Source organism: Notechis scutatus, chromosome 6 (genome assembly GCF_049901735.1).
Source record: "Notechis scutatus isolate UNSWTSFEM ecotype Mainland chromosome 6, rNotScu1.2, whole genome shotgun sequence".
NCBI lineage: Eukaryota > Metazoa > Chordata > Lepidosauria > Squamata > Elapidae > Notechis > Notechis scutatus.
The window spans coordinates 68,985,849-69,010,426 of record NC_142014.1 but is presented as its reverse complement, the minus strand read 5'-3'; the positions used below and the strand labels follow the sequence as shown (position 1 = coordinate 69,010,426).

The 24,578-nt window shown below is 39.9% G+C and overlaps 1 protein-coding gene across 2 annotated transcripts in view; it reads right to left on the bottom strand.

The window, feature by feature from the left end:
- PTPRO (protein tyrosine phosphatase receptor type O) overlaps nucleotides 1-24,578 on the bottom strand; it is a 164,310-nt gene that overhangs the window by 70,551 nt on the left and 69,181 nt on the right. For both annotated transcript variants that reach the window (XM_087968683.1, XM_087968684.1), the window contains exons 2-7: nucleotides 21,901-22,174; nucleotides 9,427-9,585; nucleotides 8,255-8,407; nucleotides 5,552-5,998; nucleotides 4,700-4,861; nucleotides 465-670 (exon numbers count right to left, since the gene is read on the bottom strand). In XM_087968683.1, coding sequence (XP_087824809.1) covers nucleotides 465-670; nucleotides 4,700-4,861; nucleotides 5,552-5,998; nucleotides 8,255-8,407; nucleotides 9,427-9,585; nucleotides 21,901-22,174 — 1,401 coding nt within the window. The remainder of the gene's footprint in view (nucleotides 1-464; nucleotides 671-4,699; nucleotides 4,862-5,551; nucleotides 5,999-8,254; nucleotides 8,408-9,426; nucleotides 9,586-21,900; nucleotides 22,175-24,578) is intronic.

The following is a 24,578-nucleotide window of genomic DNA, read 5'->3' as shown; positions in this document are numbered from 1 at the left end:
GACCAGCTGTCTGCAAGGAGTATAAATCCTTCCATTCCCCACCATCCAGTCAGAGCCGAAGAAGCTTCTTGGATGAGAAGCGAAACGTCTTCAAAGAAAAACCAGAAAGTCTAGTTGCCTCTTGATAAAAAAAGGGCCTTTGGGTTTTACAATGTAATTTCCATTTCAGAGGCAGCTCTGTGGGAATCCGCAATGCTTTGGAGGGGGCAGGCAGAGGTGTGTTTTCAGATTATGCCCCTTCCATCCAACGAATCCCAGGTTTTTGTACAGTAATAAGAGCACAGGATAGCGGGTTGCAATCCTGACAAGGTTCTCTTTAGAGGACAGACACCGAAATCAGCAAAACAAGTGAATTGTGTTTGATTTGAGCCTCCTTAAGTTCAAAAAGTCCCCTCTGACGCTGATGAAATCTGCACCCAGACCAATATCTTGGCAAAGTGAGAGAAGGTATTTGTGCCTCTTACCTCTGTGCAATAATGTTTCTCCAGCCTTTGGCTCTCCTTTTGCTTCTGGCATGTCAAGGAAACAATGGACACAATGGTATTGTTGCTCCCAGCAGCAACTTCCTGAGAAGTTGTCCAAGACAGAGAGGCTGTGGTGGTACTTAGCACAGTCACCATGACATCCTGAGGCTTTTCTGTCAGCTCTTCTATCAATTCTCCTGCAGGACCTAAGATATCATCAGAAGCCAGAAAGGATGGTGGTCATCGTTAATAGTTGTGCTTCTCTTTGGCTGAAATAACATTAGTTGTCTCCAGACTTAGCATGCCAAGAATGAGTGTTTTGTTCCAGTGAGACTGGTCTATCAGGGCAACCTGGCCTACCCAAAATGGGGACAGAGCACACGGCTTCTACTTTTGCCTTTCAGCCCCTAACCAGGAACCTTCGCAAGCAGTCGCTTTCGCGACAAACTATTTTTGTGTTGAATTTATATTTACCAACAAAGAAATAAGGGAAACTAGAGTAGATCTATTTCAAGCTACTTAGCTCTCATCAGCTGGCCATACCCTTCTGGGATTTGAACCCGGATTACTTACATATTAGGTAGATGTATTAACCTCTAAGCCATGGGCTCTCCTTGCTTTGTTGGCTATACCAGGGGAGAGATTGTTTTTTATCAGGGCAACCTGGTCTACCCAAAATGGGAAGGAGCACACGGCTTCCACTTTTGCCTTTCAGCTCCAAACCAGGAGGCTTCGCAGGCAGTTGCTTTCAGGACAAACTATTTTTGTGTTGAATTTATATTTTACTGACAAAGAAATAAGGGAAACTAGAGTAGATCTATTTCAAGCTACTTAGCTCTCATCAGTTAGCCCTACCCTTCTGGGATTTATTTATTTGTCGGTAAAATATAAACTCAACATGCCAAGAATGGTTACACAGAGATGACCCACAAAGATCTGGAATGAAAGGAAGAACTATGGCTTCCATCCTGGCACAATATTACTACTTAATCTTGGGTCAGCTATGCTACTCAATAAGACTTGCTCTGTGGAGTCCTAAAGTAAGACATTAGTTGTATTTCCTCAGCATACCCTCAACACTGTCCAACTATTTACAAAGTCTGCACTACTATTACTATTAATCTTGTCATCACTCCTTATCACCCATCCCCTCCCACTTATGACTGTATGACTGTAACTTTGTCACTTGTATCCTACAATTTATATTGACTGTTTCCTAGTATGATTTGATTGTTGTTTGTACCCTATGACTATTATTAAGTGTTGTACCTTATGATTCTTGACTCTTGACGAATGTATCTTTTCTTTTATGTGCACTGAGAGCATTTGCACCAAGACAAATTCCTTGTGTGTCCAATCACACTTGGCCAATAAAGAATTCTATTCTATTCTATTTTATTCTGTTCTGTTCTGTTCTGTTCTGTTCCGTTCCGTTCCCTTCTGTTCCATTTCCATTCCATTCCATTCCATTCATTCTTAACCAAATCTATTAAAATCTCCCTACATTTACATGTTAAACATTATTACAGGTAGTCCTCAACTTACAACAGTTCATTTAGTGACCATTCAAATGGCACTGAAAAAAGTGACATGACCATTTTTCACACATAACAACTGTTGCAACATCCCCACAGGGTCACACGATCAAAATTCAGACATTTGGCAACCAACTCCTATTTATGACAGTTGCAGTGTCCGGGGGTCATATGATCACCTTTTGCAACCTTTTGACAAGCGAAGTCAATGGGGAAGCCAGATTCACTTAACAACTGTCTGACTAACTTTAACAATGGCAGGGATCCACTTAGCAATTGTGGCAAGAAAGGTTGTAAAACGGTGCACAATTTAGTTAACAAATGTCCTGCTTAGCAACAGAAATTTGGGACTCCATTGTGGTTATAAGTCAAGGACTACCTGTACTTTTAACCTGCGCTTGGTTTTGTTTGAAGGTCTGGCCTTAAGGTGTTATGTAAACCAAGCCCATTGTATTAGTTTTTGGTTCGGTGTATTATATAAAATAACAAACTGGTAAAATTCAGTAATAAGATTAAGGATATTCTGCAAGCTTGCCCACAGACAGATGCTGCAGCCCTTCGCAATGTATACCTTCTTCTCCTTCTCAGAGGAAGTCAGAGAGAGTGTGTTGGTGTGATAAGCCTCTTTAAAGAGTGGTGGCTGGTTTGGGAGATGAACTAGAAAACCCTTTTCTAGAACTAGAAAACCTTGAATTACGCCGTCTTCGGTCTGACTTAAGCATGGTATACAAAATCATACATTGCAATGTCCTACCTGTCAATGAATACTTCAGCTTCAACCATAACAACACAAGAGCACACAATAGATACAAACTCAAAGTAAACCGCACCAAACTTGATTGCAGGAAATACGACTTCAGCAACAGAGTGGTCAATGTCTGGAATACTCTACCCGACTCTGTAGTTTCTTCCCCAAACCCCAAAAACTTTAACCTTAGACTGTCTACTATTGACCTCACCCCTTTCCTAAGAGGTCTGTAGGGGCGTGCATAAGCGCACCAACGTGCCTACCGTCCCTGTCCTATTGTTTCTCCTATTCTTTTATTTTTCTTATATGTAACCATTTCATGTATTCACAACTATGTATACATTTATACTTATTATCTTGTAAACAATTGGCAAATCAAATAAATAAATAAAAAATAAAATAAAATAAACTGGGAAGGCAGCAGATGGCAGACAAGCTCCAATTTGCCACTTCTCCTGCCCTGCCAGCTAAAGGAACTGCATCATTCTGATTGGAGATAGAAGATGGTCCTTCAAGAATTTCTCTGTGATTCCTTAATGAGATTCTCATCAGAATGAGAATCCTCTAGTTGAGCAGAAAGGATGTGTGTGTGAGTGTGTGTGTGTGTGTGTGTGTGTGTGTGTGTAAGAAAGAGGAGGATATATAAAGATCAAATCAGAAACTTTCTTTTGGGGTTTAATGGAAAAAGACTTGGAATTTTTTTTAGAACTTTGATATAATATATGCTGACAGCAGCAAGATTACTTCATGCACAAAAATGGAAGGACACCTTGATTCCCACCATGGATGAATGGCTACAAAAGTTGATGGAGTTAGCAGAGATGGCTAAATTGACTGTTTTGATTAAAGAAAAAAAAGAGAACTACTTTCATTCCTACTTGGAAACCACTTCTGGACTTTGTGCTTGAGGTGGGGGGGTGGGAATGAAACTTTGATTTGGGGTTTTACCGATTAGATAGGTTATTTGTTATAGAAATGGCTAGTCTGTACTACTATGTAAAAGTAAAAGGTTGAGGTTTGATGCTATTATTGTATTCTGCTTAATGAGCTACGATGGTCATTAGAAGGCAGTATTGCAGGCTAATTCTGCTGACTGCCAGCAGTTGGCAGTTTGATCCTCACCAGCTCAAGGTTGATTCAGCCTTCCATCGTTCTGAGGTCAGTAAAATGAGCATATTGTTGGGGGCAATATGCTGACTCTATAAACCACTAAGAGAGGGCTGTAAAGCAGTATATAAGGCTAAGTGCTATTGCTATTATCATATTCTACTGTTCTAAAGGGAGTTAGAAAGCACCTTTTCTTTCTTTTTTCCCTTTTTCCTACAATTTCCCTCCCCCCTCCCTTATTTTCCTACTATTTTCTTTTTTCTTTTTCTATTTTATATATTATAAACTAATAAAGAAAAGAAAGAGAAGGATATAATAGGGAAGGAGAGGCTGGTAGGTAGAAAGAGCAGGCAGTTCTTTCCGAAATGGATCAGAATAAAATAGTACCTTCCGAGGATTACTCCAATGCTGTTCTGTATGATTACCTTTTAGTACTTATTCTTTACTCGCAAAGAAAGCAAATATTATAAAGATGCAAGTGTTCTCTCATACACAAGAAGATGGATCAGCTCATGTTATCCCCAGAACTATTTTATGGCTCAGGTAGATAGCAGGATGGGATGGAAATTAATAAATACCCAACACAAGCAAATAAAATAGAAAGAATATTTATCACCGATGAACCGGAACATTAACTAGCTATAGATCATTTTCTATTTGTGATTTATAGTGTGTTACAGCATCCTCCAACCATTGCTGTACCAATAAATCATCATGAAGAGACACTTTATCTTGCCACAGAGATAACTGGATGAAGCTATAAGGTGCTGTAAATCACTAGTGAGAAAATGACTGTAATTTTTTTACAGCTACCCATATATAATCATATGAATATCTAAACTTACTAATATAAAAACGAAGGGTTTGGGTAGGTTGGCTTTCCCGAGCTTCACAAGATCCAGAGGAGCTAAACGTTGTAACCGTTGATGTATATTTTCCTGGTTCTTTTAGATCAGTGACGAGTTCATGAATGTCTTCTCCAACTGTCAGGAATTCTGTGAAGTTCTCTAAATCAAGATAGGGGATGATATATGAGAATAAACTGCAATTGAAACGATTCTGGAAAATAATATCTACTATTCTAAATGCTTAAGAGTGCTAATTCTCTGGGATTTTTTTTTACTTTTATGATATCTCTCCAACAGTTGGGAATGGCTGTAGCCAAGGAGGAGGAGCAAATTCCCTTGGACTAATTATCAAGGAATCCGTTCAAATTATCATAAAACTGAAGACAATAAAATATCTGAAGAAGGCATTTTCCAACTATGGTCCAATTGCTTTCCAGATAAAAGGGTAGGTGGGGGCAGGGGAAGAGTGTCTAGATTCCACTATATTAAAAAAAATTACATTTTAAAATATGATATATTTATGTCAACAAAATCACCCAGTTCAAAATACATTTTTAAACGTTCCTATTTAATTATACTTTTGAGAGAAACAATGAATCTCTTGTTTAAGATCAATAAGTCAAACTAAGACAATAATCAAGTAAAATTTAGTTATGTATCAAAAGAAGCCAAACAGGTTTCAGGGTTGCCTTAATCAACCTATTCTTAAAGTAAAATGCAATTATGTGGACAGAAAGTGTCCACCTGTGTATTTTTAACTAACATAGTTTGCTATGTGCAGTCTAGAACCGTACTGTGGAGTTAAACTTCCAAGGCCAGCATTCTGATTTATGTTGCTTCTAAAGTTACCTTCTCTCTTGATACGAATGTGGAAGCCATCAAATGCTGTGGGCAGCTTTGGAGGTAACCAGCTCAACACCATTTGCACTGGAAGGAATGATGGAGGTCCTGAAGAAGGTTTTCCAAGTTCTACAGTTGGGATGAGATTCTCATAATCCCTTGGCGCCGCGTTAACAAACTCATTCTCATCCTCAGATTCATTAGTCCACCAATCAGGCTGGGATGTGCTTTCATAATCACTGCTGTTAGTGGGATAATCAGGCCAAATATAGGAAGCATTCATTGTTGGGAGCTCCGATATCTCATCCAGCATAGGAGTAACTTTTTCCTGCCCAATAGCATTCTGTGTTTCCAAGAAGGCTTGTTCTGGGGAATTCCCACTGTGCTCTTCTTCCCAGTTCTCATGGCTATTCGTGCGTACAATTTGTACAGAAATGTTTCGCGGTGGATAGGGAACTGAAAAAGATCAGAAGGTATATTTATAATATTCACTTATTGTTCCTGAGCTTGTAGGATCAGGGAGGGCTCATTGCATAGGGTATGTGTCATTTTAAGCAGCTGGTCAGCCTATCATCAAACTGAGGCAGTGATTTTCAAAAGTAATTTAAGAATTAATTTGAATTGGTCCTCTTGATTTTTTTCCCCCTACAGAATCATGCCAATACAACCTGCCCTTTTCTGCATATGGGTTTGAACCAAATGCAGCAGCCTTTTCAGATATTTGCTAGAACTCTTAAACAGAGGCTTGGTAGACTGTATAACCCAACCCTCTTTATACATTAAGATAAAAACAATAAAGGAAACGCATCACCTAAAAGAAAGAAGAAAGAAGGACACGGCTTTCATCAAAGTTGCATAGGATCTATAAAGAGGTACAATTTCAGAAAGATTTCCTGTAATCTTTCTAATAAAATTAGAATCCCAGATTCCTTTCTATGTGCCACTTTGTCAGGCCATTGCACTATATAATTTACAGGATGGACAAAGTTTGTATAACTGAGGACTGTACTTCACTTTTTGAACTGAGCTGAGAGCTTCAGTAGACAGCAAAAGCAAGCCAAGAGGATGAAGACATGCCAAGTGAAAGAGCAGGGCAGAGATTTTCTCATTTTTCTGGTTTTGAGTTGCTAACATTGTGTTATACTATATTACAATTTTTGTATATTTCTTGCCTCACAGTAGCAAGTAATCCACTTTCTTGTAAATTCCACCAGAAAATATTTTAGGGTTGTACCATCAGACAAAGCATCTAAAGCAGCGAACATGCCAAGAAAATTCTGCCTAGACAAAAGTTCAGAGAAATCAAAGCCCATAGCAACCTTTCTGCATCTCCAGCCTTTTAGGTGGCTTGGATTATAATTCCCAGAATTTCTAGATGCTGGCTAAGAACTCTGGGAAATATAGTCCAAACCATCCAGGAGGAGCCAGACTATGAAAGCTAACCTAAGAAAAGCAAACAAACATTTGATGGCAGCACTAAGCTGACCTAGGAAATGAATTGGTGGTAATTGTCTACCTTTTTACCACTGCTGGGTTTTTGTGATAAAGAATGTTGAGATGATGAGAAACTTTTAAAGAACGTTCTTGCCTAACTTGAAAATAAAAATGTTAATATTGCAGCTTTATTTATGTCCTGCATAACCGTAAAACAGGCTGCAGATTTACTCAAATTTATTTTCAATAAGATAGCTCCATTCTACTCTACTCTACCCTACCCTACTCTACCCTACCCTACCTTATCCTATCAGAGTTTTTATTCTTCGAGGCATAAACTGATGAAGAGTTGAGAAAGGAAATGAGGGTAGAATTGCATCAATTGCATCATCCTGATCACATTATGTAAAATTGGTCCAGAGAGCATGATCAAAGGGGTAGTACTTTGTGTTCCTTGAAATATTGTCCTTGGTGAGATGGTTGCTAAAATTGAATCATCTCTCCCAGATTGTCCACTGGGAGATGTCCCTGTTAGAAAGGACAGTGTAACAGTTAGCAGACTGGAAATAGATCAAATGATTCCTGAATTTGTACTGCCCATGGAGCAGAGGTGGTATTCAGCCAGTTCTGATAGGTCCTCGTGGACTGGTAGGGAGAATTTTGACTGGTTCGGAGAATCAGTAGGGAAAATTTTGACTGGCCACGCCCACCCGCACACCCGTCCCCACTCTTACCTCTCCAGCCTCTCCTATATTTTGTTGTTTATTAGCTCAGCTGGTTGGCGTCGCAGAGCAGATTGCCGCACCTCAGCTGAGCTAAAAAACAGCAAGCTCACCATTGTTGATAAAGAGGGTGGTCTGTGAGCCCTGCATGTGCGCGATATGCACATTTAGCACACACGCGCATGATAGGCATTGATATATTCCTTCCTGCGTTGATACAGAGGGCGGTGTTTAAGCAAATGTGCACACGCGTGAAAAGCGCACAAAGCAAGCTCTCCGAACCAGTAGGGAAATTTTTTTTGAAACCCACCACTGCCATGGAGCATTTGTTGCATCTGTGGGCTAACAGCCTGTCTGGCAGCCCTTTGAGAAAGTCAGAAATGACCTGACAAGAAACACCTAGAACACCACTTTGTTGGTCTGTTGAGTTTGTTTTAAAGAGAAAAGGAAGCAGGAGATTTTCTTGAAAATGCTGATTAGCATTTAAAACCTGGTGTGCACTAGGCTGGGGAAAATAATCTAGCAATCATAGATTAATCACAATCTGTCACATTACCTGTCCGATGTTGTTTAGGTTCATGCTTAACCCCACTGTATTCCACCAGTGTGGTTTTATTGAATGTTGCTTCAGATACTAGCTGAAATGTGATGTTGCTGTAACATATTCCAGGCAGCCAGTGATTGAAAACCGTTTTGCCTTTAAAGAAATCTGTGGAGCGGTAAATAAAAGCTACATATTAAATTAGCTCATTCAAATTCACAGTCCTGAGGAGGACTGTTTGTCACTGTCATGAAGATTTAAATAAGAATCTAAACTATTAGCAAGGTTTGAATCTCTTCTGCTCTTATTCCGCTTCTCTTTTTCTGGTTGTCATAAGTCCTTAGAAGCTCAAGCCAAAGAAACAAACTTGAAACCTGGCGCAATTCTTACAACTGGCAACATGAACTGAGCGATAACAAATATTTCAAAGAGGAGATGATATAATCTTCTTGACATGATCTGCATGAAAGGGGTTCTTGAAAGCCAACTAGCTAAGGGACATATTTCCCAGATTATAAATAAATCAAACGTGTAAAACTGATTGTCAAGTTACTTCTGTCAGGGTGAGATAAGCCTTATGCTATGGGGTCTACTCTCTTTTTTGTTTAAAACCCTGAAAACAAGTCAAAACATTTCAAAATATAGAACAGAAACTTCTGACAATATTCCCAATGGGAAAATTCAGTCTTTTCATATAAATATTCATCCCTAATTCTGTTCTTCAAGCCTCTTAATTGTTGTTATGAATAGTTGGGAGTTAGGAAAATTTGGCTAACTTATTGCAAATCAATCCAAAATGTATGTATGTATGTATGTATGTATGTATGTATGTATGTATGTATGTATGTATGTAATGTATGCATTCATTCATTCATTCATTCATTCATTCATTCATTCATTCATTCACAGACATTCTTAAGAATTGGCATGACCTGTAACCATATTCCCAGTCTTAATTACATTGGGAGCTCAAGGACTGTCTGTAGTTTGATATGGGTTGTGAAGGTGTCATACCTTGTCAAAGAATTCCTCTCTCAAAAATCCGTGCCCTCAAAGATGGTTTTAAAAACCCCAATAAATAAATGTAAATGAAAGGATTACTTAAACATATATGCAACAACACACACACATCCTCAATTTCTCTGGCATGTAACTTGTCTTGATTTTAAGATGTATTTTCCACCCACCTTTATATAACATTGTCCGATACTCTCTTCCTTCCCAGTAACTTATATTCACTCGAGTGAAAACATTATACTTCTCTGGATATTGGATTTCAAACAATACTTCTGTTTCAGGTGATGGTTTATAATCATAGATGGAAACGTTGGTTACAGGTAGAGGTTCTTTGAAAGAGAGATAAAATGAAAAGACAAAGAGTGACTTGAGACATCCAGAAAATGGTATTGAAATCAAGTGACATCTTTACAAAGTTTTGGGACTGATCGTGGCCCCACCAGCTGAAGGGGAGTGGCACCATCTATGGGGAGTGAACAGACATTCCAGCTTAGTATCTGTTTGGGGGAGATCAATCCTTTAAATCCATAGCTGCCATTTCCTGAGGGAAGACAACAGTCTGATAAGATTTTTGTTATAGGTGATTGTGGAAGTGGGAGAACCTGAGGAGGAGTCAAGCAAGTCATCAGCGTAGAATCTCTACATTGCCACAAATGGTCTAAGACTCCTCTTGAATTCTATTAACCTTTACCTAGCTTCAAAATAGTGCTAACCATTAGTTGACTAGAATCCTGTGTAGAGGCATGAACTATAAATCAATTTAATTGGATCTTAACCTTGGGCTTTTGCACTTCACAGTGATCAACAATAAAATGTCTACTTGAGTGATTCTGGTTGCTTGCTTCTGACAGGGATTTATTCTTGCAATAAATAACTAACAGTGATGGGTCCTATCAATTAAAGAATGTCATCTTGCATCTTTGCACCTTACTCAACATCTTATTGGCTCTGAAGTGGATCACTTTTCAAAAAGCTTTGAAAACATGGAAGTGTTCCTAGGCTTAGAGGGAGGTACTATTTATCTGAGTTGGCTTCATAGGTTTTTCTAATGCTATTTTATTCCATATCTGAACTGTGTTTTACATGTTATTATCTACCTAGATGTGCTATGGCAAGATAAACTGAATAAATAAGTTGTTTTTTCCTGCCCTCTTCTCCTCTTTTCAAATATTATCCTACACCCATAGAAGAACACATAAAGATAGTATTTATAAATGAACGAGCCAGCTTGATTTTGCTTTAAAATAATAGCAACAACAGAAAGAGTGGCACATTGAAAATTTGTCATATCTCATTTCTCACAAAATTTATTTCTTCCCAATGTTCAGGGTGCCACCATATTTTGCAGACCAGGCAGGGAAGTTGGAGTGATGTACTGGGGAGGAAATTTGCTCCTAGATGATAAAATGAGCTTTCAAATAAATAGTATCCTGAACGGGTACCTTCTAATGGATTTTATTTATTTGTATATTTTTATCCCATTTTTAAACTACCCATCTCCTTCACAGAGGGACCCTGTGAAGAGTCCAATACGATATTAAAATATAAAAATAATATATAAACATTAAAAATGTAAAAGAGGTAAGAATAAATTAAAAATAAATAAAACGTGTTTAAAAATCAATTGAAGTCGAAGAGAGAGCTTTCAGGGTGCCTACCAGCCCCACAACTGCATGCCTGTATGGACTCCCCACACAAGCTTGCAGGGCCATGTTTTCACTCCTTTCTAGAAGGCAAGGAGGACGGGGGCCCTGCGCACCTCCAGTGGGAGAATATTCCACCCGGCTGGAGTAATGGCAAAGATTAGGATTAGGTCAAAGGATTAGGATTCAAATAGATCCTATGCAACTCAAATTCACAGGTACAGTGTATGTCAGTGATGGTGAACCTTTTTGTTGTAGTGTGCTGAAAGTGCGTGCATGCCGGCGCTCACAATGCAATGCGCCCTGCTCCCCCTGCGCATGCACATGCAACACCACCCTGCTGCCCCTTTACCTGCACTGTGCACGCACATGACTCCCAGCTGTTTTTTCAGCCTCCAAATATTGGAAGTGATGAAACCCGGAAGTACAGGATGTGGCGAAATGGGCCGTTTTTTGGCCTCCAAAGGCTGCAGAGGCTTCCCTGAGCCTCTGGGAGGCCAAAAAAGGCCTCAAACGGGCCAAAAACCAGCTGGGAGGCACACACATGCGCAGTGCAGTAAGTTTGGCTGGGGCTCGCATGCCCACACAAATGACTCTGTGTGCCACCTGTGGCACGCAGGCCATAGGTTCGCCATCACAGGTATATGTGATACCTCACTCAACAGTAGTAACTGAGATGGATATCGGAGTCCTAGTGGACAACCATTTAAATATGAGCTAGCCGTGTGCAGCAGCTGCCAAAAAAGCCAACACAGTTCTAGGCTGCATAAACAGAGGGATAGAATCAAGATCACGTGAAGTGTTAATACCACTTTATAAGGCCTTGGTAAGGCCACATTTGGAATACTGCATTCAGTTTTGGTCAGCATGATGTAAGACTGATGTTGAGACTCTAGAAAGAATGCAGAGAAGAGCAACAAAGATGATTAGGAGACTGGAGGCTAAAACATATGAGGAATTGGGTATGTCTAGTCTAATGAAAAGAAGGAGCAGGGGAGACATGACAGCAGTGTTCTAGTATCTCAGGGGCTGCCCCAAAGAAGAGGGAGTCAAGCTATTCTCCAAAGCACCTGAGGGCAGGACAAGAAGGAATGGGTGGAAACTAATCAAGGAAAGAACCAACCTAAAACTATGCAGGATCCTGACAGTGACAACATTTAACCAGTGGAACAACTTGTTGGATAACCATTTGTTTGAAGTGGTGTAGGGTTTCCTGCTTAGGCACGGGGTTGGACTAGAAGACCTCTAAGGTCCCTTCCAACTCTGCTATTCTATTCTATTCTATTCTATTCTATTCTATTCTATTCTATTCTATTCTATTCATCAAATTGGGGGCAGATTTGTATGTTTAAAGCAAGCTTAGCTCCTGTGACTAAGTATGGATTTTCCAGCAGCTCGGTCATGATGGTTTCATTAACCACATACTGTGTTTTATTCTCAAAACACATCCATATATCTGTAATGTACCTGCAGTGTTCAGAGAAGATGTATGTAGATTGAACAGCTATAATATGGTTTGAATAATTTTGAGCTAAAGGTTCTCTCTCAGCCCAGCATGCCTGGTTAGATTATTATGGGTTTACATGATTACATCCCATAAAAAAGGCCTTCTTGAGCTCTTAGAGCAAAGATAAGATATCAACACAATCAATCAATAGTTAAGTAGTGCACCAATTGAAACAGCTGTTCCCAGCCTGGCACCCTTAAGATGTTTATGCCTGTAACTCCTAGGATTACACTGGGTGAGAATCATTGAAGTTGCAAACCTAACACATTTGGAAAATCTTTGGTTGCAGTACAGTATTTGCCTACGTTACATACTGTTACAAACCTTCCATAATCTTTGGCCAGACACTCACTAAACCCAACCCTATCTCACCATGTTTTTCTGATGAATAAAGAAGAATAAGTATTCCTGAGCAAAGAATGTGGGCTGAAGAAGGCTCTGCAAAAAATAGAGTCAATGATTACCTCGAAGAATGAAGAGCTGGAAAGATCTGCTCTTTGAACTTATCTGGATAAAGGAAAGCACCAGAGATCACCCACAAGTGTCCTAGATGGTTGCTCCTCATGTGAGTTTGAGCACTGGAAGACAAGGGAATAGCCATCTTGCTCAATACATGGCCAGTGTTTTGAAAGGACCCTAAATTCTCATTTTTTCCTTTTCTGATCACAATCTGAGATTACCTAAGAACTACAGTCCTTTTCAGATATTAGAAATCTTTGGATCAGCAAGTCTAAAAACACCAGGAGAGTTTGCCTTCAATCTGTAATGAAAATAATGTTTAATTACAAGCTTAAGACATTCATTAAAAAATAAAAAATAAAGAGCAAGTTTTGATTAAAACTTTGATTTTTAAAAAAACTACAAAGGATCCAGATAATTTTAAAATAAGATTTTGGAATTGATTATAAAGAATCCTTTCCATGGGAAAATGCTTTTGTTTTAAATTTTTTATATAAAAATAGATCTTAAAAATTGGACACTAGAGGGAATTAAACCTTTTGGTTAAAGGCGATGAACACATAAATTTGACTAAGAGTTACAGAATCATGCAAAATATTCTAAAACTAGAAATATTAAAGGATACTTTCTAAAATTAAGTCAGAAATTAATATCAACAATGACAATAGTGATATCTGTTTCTATGGATAGATTATGTCTAAAAGATGGTACTGAAAAGAAACAAGTTTTACTTGAGAAGATAGGCTGAGCTGAAAGTGAACATATAAATGACAAGCTACATGAATGTCATAGAAAAAGAGTCTACATTAGACATAAAAAAGAAACTGGCTGAAATTTTAATAATTAAAAGGGGCATACAAATGATAAACCAAAAGAGAGACCTGGATAATTTTTGTATATTGGACTTACAAAACAGACTTGCCAAAGCTTTGAAAAATCTTGTGAGAAGAGACAAAAAAGAAAGGAAAAGAAATCAAGTTCTATGAAATTATCTGAATGGACTAAAGATTAAGATTATTAGAAGTAAAAAAAAAAAAAAAGAAGGAATATAAAGTTGGTTTATTTGATCAGGGTTAAAATAGCTTGTTATTGCTGGTAACCCTTAATGGACTGAACCAAGACTGAAATGACCATGGATTTGTCTACAGAAAACAGATGGGATATGGGAAGAACAGATATTTTCGGTAATGTAAGAGGTGAAATATTATTAAAATCTCAATGTAAGAGGTGAAATATTATTAAAATATTTATACTTGTGATGAAGGCTGGGTCTTTTCTTCTTCTGTATTATATTCTATTTTTCTATTTTACTTTGTATTTTTTTTATATCTTTCCTATTTTTTTCTCTTTTTACCTCTTACTCCTTCTTCCTATTTTTCTATTGTTCTTTTAGTTTGTAATAGTTTTTACTATTGTAATTATGATTTTTAGTAAAAATTTCATGGGAAAAAGGAAGGGAATAAACATCCCTGGAGCCAAGGTAGGGTAAAAAAGCATTGCAATGCGAAAGCAAGGTAAGATATAGGATGCGATCTTTGGACAATTTCTCCAGGGCTAAGAATTCCTGATTACAGCCCTTGCAAGATGGACTTGAGATTCCAGAGAGATGCTGCTTGCCACACACTACTAGCCAAGCAATCTTTCATTACTTTCTGCCTTGCACAGGTTTCCCAAGCTATAATAATCTCATCCCAATTTTCTAATTATGGCAACTTTATAGACTAAGTGATTACATTAGCCGGTTACTTCTTCCTAGAAGAAATTGAATAAGGAAGAGATGCTGTATTCATTTTTATTACAAATTTATTTCAGTCCTGATCTCTTGATTGGATTAGCTGATAATTAGATTCTGTGAAAGGCCTTGCAAATTGTCTCTTTCCTGCATTTTCCTTCTGAAAGACAGCAAATCAGAATGAGCCAAAGGAAGAGGCTGAGAAGAAAGTATAGAGGGGGGAAATTCTTCTCCACTAATGGCCATTTTATCTTAAAGAGGGAAAGAGAAGCTAAAACAAGGATTCTGGAACAAGCAAAGCCCCAACTGGTTAAGGATACCATTTCCTCCCTTTCGTTTTCTTTCTTCCTCCCATATGTTTGTCTTTCTCCAGGAAATAAATCTCATGAAATCCTGAACCCATTTCTCATATAAGGTATTGGATGAATTATGATGAAAGCCTGAAACCAAGGCAAGAACTGCCTAGGATCCTATCTCCATAAACTGCCTATTTTAGTAATTCCATGGGTAGTCAATATTTTACCCTCTAAGCCAGGGGTCTTCAAACTTGACAGCTTTAAGACTTGTGGACTTCAACTCCCAGAATTCCTCCTCCAGTCATGTTAGCTCAGGAATTCTGGGAGCTGAAGTCCACAAGTCTTAAACTTGTCAAGTTTGAAGACCCTTGCTCTAAGCTTACATACCATATTCACACAAAGAAATCCTGTACGATTTATATTGACTGTTTCCTAGTATGATTTGATTGCTGATTGTACCCTATGACTATCATTAAGAGTTGTACATTATGATTCTTGATTCTTAACGAATGTATCTTTTCTTTTATGTATACTGAGAGCATTTGCACCAAGACAAATTCCTTGTGTGTCCAATCACACTTGGCCAATAAAGTATTCTATTCTATTATTCTATTCTATACAGCAAGATGGACAGGGGAAGACTTGACTTAAGTGATTATTTTGCAGGAAAATCAGCTTGTTTCCTTTGCAAACATACTCTACAAACCAAGTCTCTAGAAATTGCTTCTATCATCATCATCTTCTTCTTTTAATGACCCCATACTCCCTTGCGGGGTGGTTTCTGGGCAACTGAATGGAGATAGCAGAGTGTTTACTGGCCGGATGCCCTTCCTGATTGCCAATGAGGAGTTTTGTTCAGCAGATATATCCTCATTGTGCCCAGAGAGAGAAATATCTGCCTCTACTTAGGATTGAACTCACAGCCTCCTGATTGTGAGGCCACTGAACCACTCTCTGGAAATTGCTTCCTATCTAATCTACTTATTTGTCTGCTTGTTTGTAAAATTTATTGGCTGCCCTTCTTACATAACTCTGGGTGGTTTACAATCATTAAAAGTCTACAGGTCTTACAGATCCTTGTGCAAAATAGAGAGCTCAGGGCTTACCTATAATCACTATAATGATGATCATGTAGTTTAATCTAGGTACACCAAATGGTTCATTAACTACATGAACTACATTGATGGTTCCAGTTTGTTTATTATTGATAACGGTTATTTGACTGACTACAAAGCAAAGACTGAGGAAATAACAGGATAACAGAGTTGGAAGGAGCCTTGAAGGTCTTCTAATCCAATCCCCTGCTCAAGCAGGAAACCCTATACTATTTCAGACAAATGGCTGTCCAATTTCTTCTTTCAAATCTCCAGTGTTATAACGCCGAGAACTTCTGGAGGCAAGCCACCGGTTAATTGTTCTCACTGTTAGAAAAAAATGCCTCCTTAGTTCTAGGTTGGTCCTCTCCTGGACTAGTTTCCACCTGTTGCTTCTTGTCCTGCCTCCAGGTGCTTTGGAGAACAGCTCGACTCCCTCTTCTTTGTGGCAGCCCCTTAAGTGTTGGAACACTGCTATCAAGTCTCCCCTAGCCCTTCTTTTCATTAAAAATCACCTTTCTTTGTATAGGTGGCTCTTGCCTTATGACCAATTGTTTGGTAAGGTAACCATTCAAAAGTAGAATGGACTCACCTAGGGGTTACTCATGACCAGTGGGGGTATGCTGCTGGTGTAACAGCAACTGCTAATTGTGTGCCTGACGCGTGCTGTGTGTGCATGCACAGCTTTCAAAATTACTTGCCTTCAACGTTACTTCAGGGAAGTAACACAGCTGAGGCGTGACAATCCGCTCTGCTCAGCGAATCAGCTGAGCAGATATAGGTGAGTACAGCGCCAGGGCGGGCAGGCGGGCCTGCATGATTGTGGGAGCGAACCGGTTTGGAGCCAGCTGATCATCGGAGCTAGGGATTCGCCCAAAGCGGTCTGAGTTGGCAGAATCCCACCCCTGCTCATGACCTGGATTTGAGTTTCTGCTGGGCGCCAATAGTGTTTACTTCTGATTTTCAGCAAAACCAGTCCCATAGCAACATTGGTTTGCTTAACAACTATGGCATTTGTTTAACCACCTCTGTAAAAAAAAGGTCATAAAATCAGGTCTGTCATATGAGTGAACCGGTTTATGACGGTCATGACTTACAACTGTAGCAGGCAAGCTCCATTATGGTTGTAACTCAAGAACTAACTGTATTTGATGTTCTCGTGACAGTATTTGGAGAAGTCAAACTTTAAAGGCATCCTTCTTTGAGATGAAAAGTAAAGCTTGATGAATTAGTTGGAAGTCTGTGTTATCTTTTTAGAACTTGATTTCATTATTCTTTTTCAAATTACTGTGTATATATAGCAAAAATTTCTAATCAGAGGCAATTAAGGCTGGCTAGAATAAATGTTTGGGATCTGTTGTATTTAGAAATTGGAGAGAAATGTAGGTCTCACTTTCATTAAATTTTAGAGAAAAAGGGAGGAAAGAGAAAATGTTTAAACTGTCCACCAAAACATTCCAAAGCATATTACATTGTTCAGAATATGAAAAATCTTGTCTTAGTATATAAAATACTTTTTAAAAAATTAATCAGTCTGCTGTCTTTCTAAACAACTTTATTGCAGAAATCATAAATAATAGTACTTAGGTTAAGATCATGCTAATTAAGTTAATTGAAATTAATGGGATTTGTGTTGGACATAATAGCTAATTACCTTACTACCACTTCTTTGAATAATGTGACCATAAAGAACAGCAGTTTTGAAATAAAAAGAAAAATTCAATAAAATCTCAGGTGATTTGGATATATTTCAGGTGAACCTTTTTGTTCTTTATATTTTCTAGCATCCAAAAAGGAACAAACGGTGCTCTTTATTAACCTGAAAAGAAACAATATGTTTTTATACTAAAAAAGAAACAGAGATCAGAGGAAAAGCTCTCACTAGTTTTTTCAAAGGTTCGCTTTTAGAATGCTCGTCTTTTCTTCTTTCCTACCGTCAAAATAGTTTGCCCTTTGATATTAACCTTTAAATTCTTAAAAATACTGGCATTACAGCCTGCATCATACAAGGAGACCTTATGTGGTTGGCTAATGGGGACTTTTGCAAGACAGAGGCCATAAGGAAGCGACACAGCATGTTTTAAATAGACTTGTCTATTATTTGGAAGTAAGTAAGGGATGCGGTGGCTCAGGGGCTAAGACGCTGAGCTTGTCAATCAGAAAGGTCGGCAGTTCGGCGGTTTGAAACCCTAGCACCGCATAATGGAGTAAGCTCCTGTTACTTGTCCCAGCTTCTGCCAATCTAGCAGTTTGAAAGCATGTAAAAATGCAAGTAGACCCCCTTTGGTGGGAAGGTAACAGAGTTCTGTGCACCTTCGGCATTTAGTCATGCCAGCCACATGACTACGGAGACGTCTTTGGACAGAGCTGGCTCTTCGGCTTTGAGCCAGAAACAACTAGCATGTATGTGCGAGGGGAACCTTTACTTTTAAGTACTACTGTATATTGTGATAGAAAAGATTTATAAAGGTTTAAAACTTGAAGTTGTGTATAAGGTATTATATTTCTTTGTCTGGAAATATTTTGTGTAAAATGAGAAGACTGCTTAAGGAACAACATTTGGCTTGATTAGAACTGGGTCCAAATGGCCTTTCAAAATTCCTCACAGGGATAGAGGCAGAGGCAGTTAGTAGACAACTTCTCCAATTATTTTGACATGAGGAAAGGAGGAAGCAATTTTTCAAGGATGCTTTTAAAAAATCTCATTAGAGGCACTTCCTCCAGATGTCTTCCCTGGGTTGAATATAAATGTAGGAAGCCAGGCAAGCTATAAACATAGAAAGAAAGACTTGTACAATGAAAGACAGAACGTTCACAGATAATCCTTGCCCACATCATCACCATACATAAAAAGAAGTTCCATGAGAATTAAATAAACCTTGAATACAAATTTTCCTTCAAGCTGAACAAGAGTTAGTACATTAAAATGCAGAAATGACAGATTAGTGATCTATCTTTTAATCTGATATAACCAATCTGATTCAGAATTAGGCAGCCTCCTATGGAACCAGAGATCGATCTATCGATCTGTCTGTCTGTCATCTATCTGTCCCTCTGTCCCTCTGTCATCTACCTACCTACTTACCTACCTACAATATCTATCTATCTATCTATCTATCTATCTATCTATCTATCTATCTATCTATCTATCTATCTATCTATCTATCATCTGTCATTTATCTGTCTATCTCTCTGTCTCTCTCTCTGTCTGTCTATCATCTGTCTGTCTGTCTGTCATCTATTTGTCTGTCTGTCTGTCTGTCTGTCTGTCTGTCTGTCTGTCTGTATCTGTCTATCTGTCTAACTATCTAATACCTGAAGGGGAGGGAGAGAAGCAAAACTAGATCTATAAAAGCCACAACACATGGTAGAGATGACATCTATTGGATGCTATGAGTGAGATCCCTTGCAGGAGACTTAGGTTTCAAGGCTACACTCAAACCATTGATCTCATATGTTCTGTAAATTGCCAGCACACTTCCCACACACCCGAAAAATGAGATAATTCTGATATGCCGTCCTCTTGCAAACATCACTAGGCACTGGCGAACTGCCGTGAATTGGCAAGGACTGCTCAGAGACCAATTGTTTTATGTCATTGTGCATTGTTCTTGGTGGCTTTATAGGCTCCCTCCCATAGTAGGATCTAATGATGGCTGGTGGATGGGGCTGGAAAGCATCGTCTGTCTGGATCCAAGTGATATGCCAAGCATTACAATCCACTTGTATCCCAGTTAGGCATGGACCTTATCAATACGATCTCATATGGACTCAACGCAATAGCCCAATGATCTTTAATGAGCAGGGAGCCATTTGACACAGAACAAGGAAAACAGTAGTTATTTTCCCCCAATTGCTGCCATGGTTGTCATGACAACCAAGACAACTAAAAATTGCAGCAGTTATAAAAATTCAGCATTTAACATGGTGAATATTTGTGAACACTGACAAATTTCTTCATTCACCCTTGTCCTTTGTGTCTCTTGCTTTCTTTTGCCTAGTCCCAACTTTTGAGGTAAGATACATGACTTGCTTAGCCTCATGCCTCTAGGCCAAGGGTGTCAAATTCGACTTCATTGAGGGCTACATCAGGATTGTGTTTGAGGGGAGCAGTGGGGGGGGTCTCAGGTGGGCCTGGCCAGAGTGGGTGTGGCCAGCTCAACATCAATCATGTTGGGGCTCCTATGGTGTCCCAGGTGGGGCTGGGGGGGGATCCACTTTTGCTACTAGTTTGTTTTGCTAGCACTCTGCCAGTGAAAATGGAACTGGCGGATGGGCACATGCAGCCCTCCTGAGCTCTGTTTTTGCTGGCAGAGGCACCGCAGGCCAGTCCTTTGCTGTTCCCATGGCAGCCCTGAGGGCCAGATCTAAGCACCGTGGCCCACGGGCCTTGAGTTTGACACCCCTACTCTAGGCCAAGCAAGGGGGACAGTTGGCGGTCTCTTGGTTATACATGCAGTTAGCAAAATAACTGGCTCTTGAATGTACGTTTTTATTTAACAAACAGCAGTTATTTTGCAAATGAGGATGAGGCACCTGAGCCTTTAATAGCATCACATCCCAACAGCTGTTTGCACCATGGGTGAGATGCTTTGAACCACTGTGGGAGGGAAAGCTTAAACACTCTTGTTCTCTCTCTCTCTGCCATGATTGTAATCCAGACTGACATTTACAACATCTGTATTCTTTAAGCAAGGGGGTCTCTCAATTATATTCAACCAGATCTTTGTTCTCTAGAAAGAAACTTTGGGAGAAAGAAGCATAAAGTATTGAAGCTGAAGTTTGCCAGTTTGGTCTAGTGGTTAAGGCACCAGTCTAGAAAGCAGGAGGCTGTGAGTTCTAGTCCCAATGAAATCTGGCTGGGTGACTTTGGGCCAGTGACTCGCTCTCAGCCCAAATAACCTCACAGGGACATTGTTGTAGGGAAAATAGGAGGAGGAAACAGTAATAGAGATATTCAACACCTTGAGTTATTTATGAATATAATAAAGGCAGGATTTAAAAAAAAAACTAAAATGAATAAGATAAAAATAGCCTTTTCTCATTTTCCCATGACCAGTTTGAGATTTAAGATTTTTTCTTAAAGATGATCATAGTGATGATTGAAAAGAAGCCACTGAGTAATAAATAAGGCAAGGCTGGCAATTTAGGAAATATTTGATTTATTGCAAAATGTTTATTGTTTGAGAACTATCACTAGCCACAGTGGGAAGGTCAAGTGGACTTACTAAATTGTTTCTCATCTGATGAATAGACTAACCCAGTGGTCACCAACCAGTGGGCCGGGGACCATTGGTGGTCCGTGAGAAAATTTTGGTGGTCCTCAGAGAAATGTCCCCCCCCCCCCCCTCCAAGCAATTAATCCAAGCTGTGTGGGAATATAAGGCTGCGCTGCCCACCTGCTGGCCCCCACCCTTTGGCCGAGTGCAAACCTTACCTTGAGTAGAGCCACACGAGCTGGAACTGGAAGGTAAGACCAATGGCAGGGAGGGAAATCTGCCCCGGGGTGGCTGGCTTGCTGACGTTGATGGGAAAGTCAGTCCCATATTCCAGGGCTGCACTAGTCACAGGACTGGCCCTTTGGTCATCCCAGAGCAGCTGCTCCTCCACCTGGGTGGACCGGCCTGCCATGGACTGGAGGAGCTGCTCCGGGATGACCAAAGGGCCAATCTTGTGACTACTACAGCTCTGGAATATGGGACCGACTTTTCCACCAATGTCAGCAAGCCACCGTCAGTCAAAATTCATATTAGTGTTCCGCAGGATTTAAAATTATGAGTTTGGGGGTCCCTGAGGAAAAGGTTGGTGACCCCTGGACTAACCAATCTGCCCCCATCATGAATAAGCAGCAGAAAGATATGGCATCCACGTTTCAAACAGACTGAACTCACAATGTTTTAAAAACATACTTACTAGTTAACACAGTTAGCGATCTAGCCGGCTTGGAAATAACATTTGCATTCACCACCATCAGGGTCACAATGTAGTAAAGACCATGGTAAGTGGCATTAAAAACCACAGGAGCAGGTAAAGTGCTGTTGAATTCATCAAACTGGAAAAAATAGTTCTTGGATTCACCCGTGATTTTCACCACATACACCGAGGATGAGCTCACCACGTCAGCTGCTTCCAGGGAAATAACTATGCAGTTGTCATCTCGCACAACCACTTGGAGAGGTGCCACATTCTGGGGGTCAACAAGCAAAAGGAAATGATATTAATGAGGATCCTGAACAGGCTGTCATGATGTTCCCCGCGAAGCATTCAGAAGTCTGGGTCGTGTTTCTGAAGGCTTTGAGCTAATGAGGAACTGGGAGGATATTCTGTAAAAATAAAATCAAATTAGAATGTAAAAGAACGCCACCACAAATTCTTTTGGGGGAGGATCTGAATTTGTCACAACAGGATAAATGCTACAAGTAATGAAACCCAGATGGCGTTTGCCTTTTCTTACAAGATTAATACTCAGCTCTCACAATGTATGACGGGTCCTGAACAATGAGGGTTTTCTCCTTTATTTCTTGTTCAAATAATAATAATTAATGTTGCCCAACTTCCAGTAACTCTGGAATAGGATACTTATGCCCACAGTAGAGTAGTTAATTTTGGGGCAGAGATCACTTCTCCTTTGCACTACAGATAGTCCTCAATTTATAACAGTGTAGTGACCATTCAAAGGTAAAACAACACTGGAAAAAAGTGACTTATGACCATTTTTCACACAACCGTTGCCCATGGTCAAGTGATCAAAATGGACAACTGCTTCATATTTATGACACTTGCAGTTTCCTGGGGTCATGTGATCACTTTTTGACCTTCTGACAAGCAATGGGGAAGTCAGATTCACTTAACAACCATGTTACTAACTTAACAACTGCAGTGATTCATTTAATGACGGTGGCACAAAATGTCATAAAATGGGGCAAAACTCAATTTGTTTAGAAACAGAAATTCTGAGCTCCAAATTTCTGCCTCTACTTCTTTCTGTGAGCAGATAAGGATTTTTCTTGTGAAAAGAAAAATAATAATACCTAGCTATCCAATATACTTCTAAAAATAAGAACCATCCACCCTAAATGGACCACTGAAGTTATGATCCAATAGTACATGACAAAACTGGGGACACATCTATTGGAGAACAAATCTACGCTGCAAAATGACAGCAAATCACATCAGAATTATACTACTCTGCAAAGCCCTCAGATTTAATCTAAGACTGCACAGATAGGCAGAAGTCTGCAAGGATTGCTATTTCCATGGTACTCCCAAATCTACCTACATAAAATGACAACGTGGATACCAGAATTGATTGGTGCTTCTCATACCTTATATAATCATAAAATGTAGTTATATTACTAAAGGTAGTCTTTGTCTCACAACCGTTTGTTTAGCAACTGCTTGAAGTTACAACGGCACTGAAAAAAGTAATCTGCGACCAATGCTTTGCCCTTACGACTGATGCAGCATTCCCCACAATCATGTGCCCAAAATTTGGGTGCTCGTATTTACAACGATTGCAGTGTCCCAGGTGGTGAACCCTGAAGCGAGCCTGGCTGAGGCCATCTTTGGGGCTTCATGGTTGCTACAAAGCGAAACGGAAGAAAGGGAGGGGGAAATCTTAGATAGCTTGGCTTGGCCGCCAAAATGAAAAGTTTTTCCTGTGGGAACCAAGGTCATTCCCACAGGTGGCTGAGAAGAGGAGGAGTGAAGTAACCAGGCAACCTGCCAGCACCTCTATTGGACAACGTGCCTGATGATTTGAGAGAGAAGTTTCACTTTTTAATTAAGTGAAAAACGCGGGAACCTTCAGAGTCGGTTTTTACCAATTGTGCCAATATGGTGTATCCAATTAAATTGTTCTTTGAGGAATCTACCTGCCTCGGAGTTCTGCTTTCAATGGGGGCATTACTTGGAATGCTGACACCAGGATTAAGTGATCTCAGTTTGTGACTTTCCCAGCCTACTTCCAAACAAGCAAAAACAATAGGAGAAGGACCCCAGGACTTAACAACCATGGGATTCATTTAATACCCACGGCAAAAAAAAAAAGAAACTTGTAAGATCAGGCATGACTCACTCAACAACTGCCTTGCTTAGCCATGGAAATTCTGGTTTCAGTTGTTGTTGTTGTAAGGCATGATGGAATTCCCCTATTTACCCCAGTGGGAGACAACCTGGTCTTCAGTATAAGCAAAAGGATGTGGGCCACTGTTGCATCTGAACAGGGGTGGGCTGCTGGGGGTTCGAAGGGGTTCAGGAGAGCCCCTAGTTAATATTCTGTGTAGTTCAATGAACCCCCAAATCCCACTCCTGGCTGGCCCCGCCTACCCCGCCCTGCTCCTCCCAGGAGTCCACACATGGCTCATTTTTGGATGCAGGTAAGTGCAGGGCACACATGGAGGCTCAGGGAGGGTGAAAAACAGGCCTCCCGGATGTTCGGGAAGGCTGGAAACGGGCTTGTTTCTGGCTTCCAGGGAGCCTCCAGAGCTCAGGTAGGCCATTTTCGCCCTCCCGGAGGCGTGAGGAAAGCCTCCAGAGCCCAGGGCAGGGAGGCCAAAAACACCCCCTGCCATGGTGCAGGAGGCCAACTA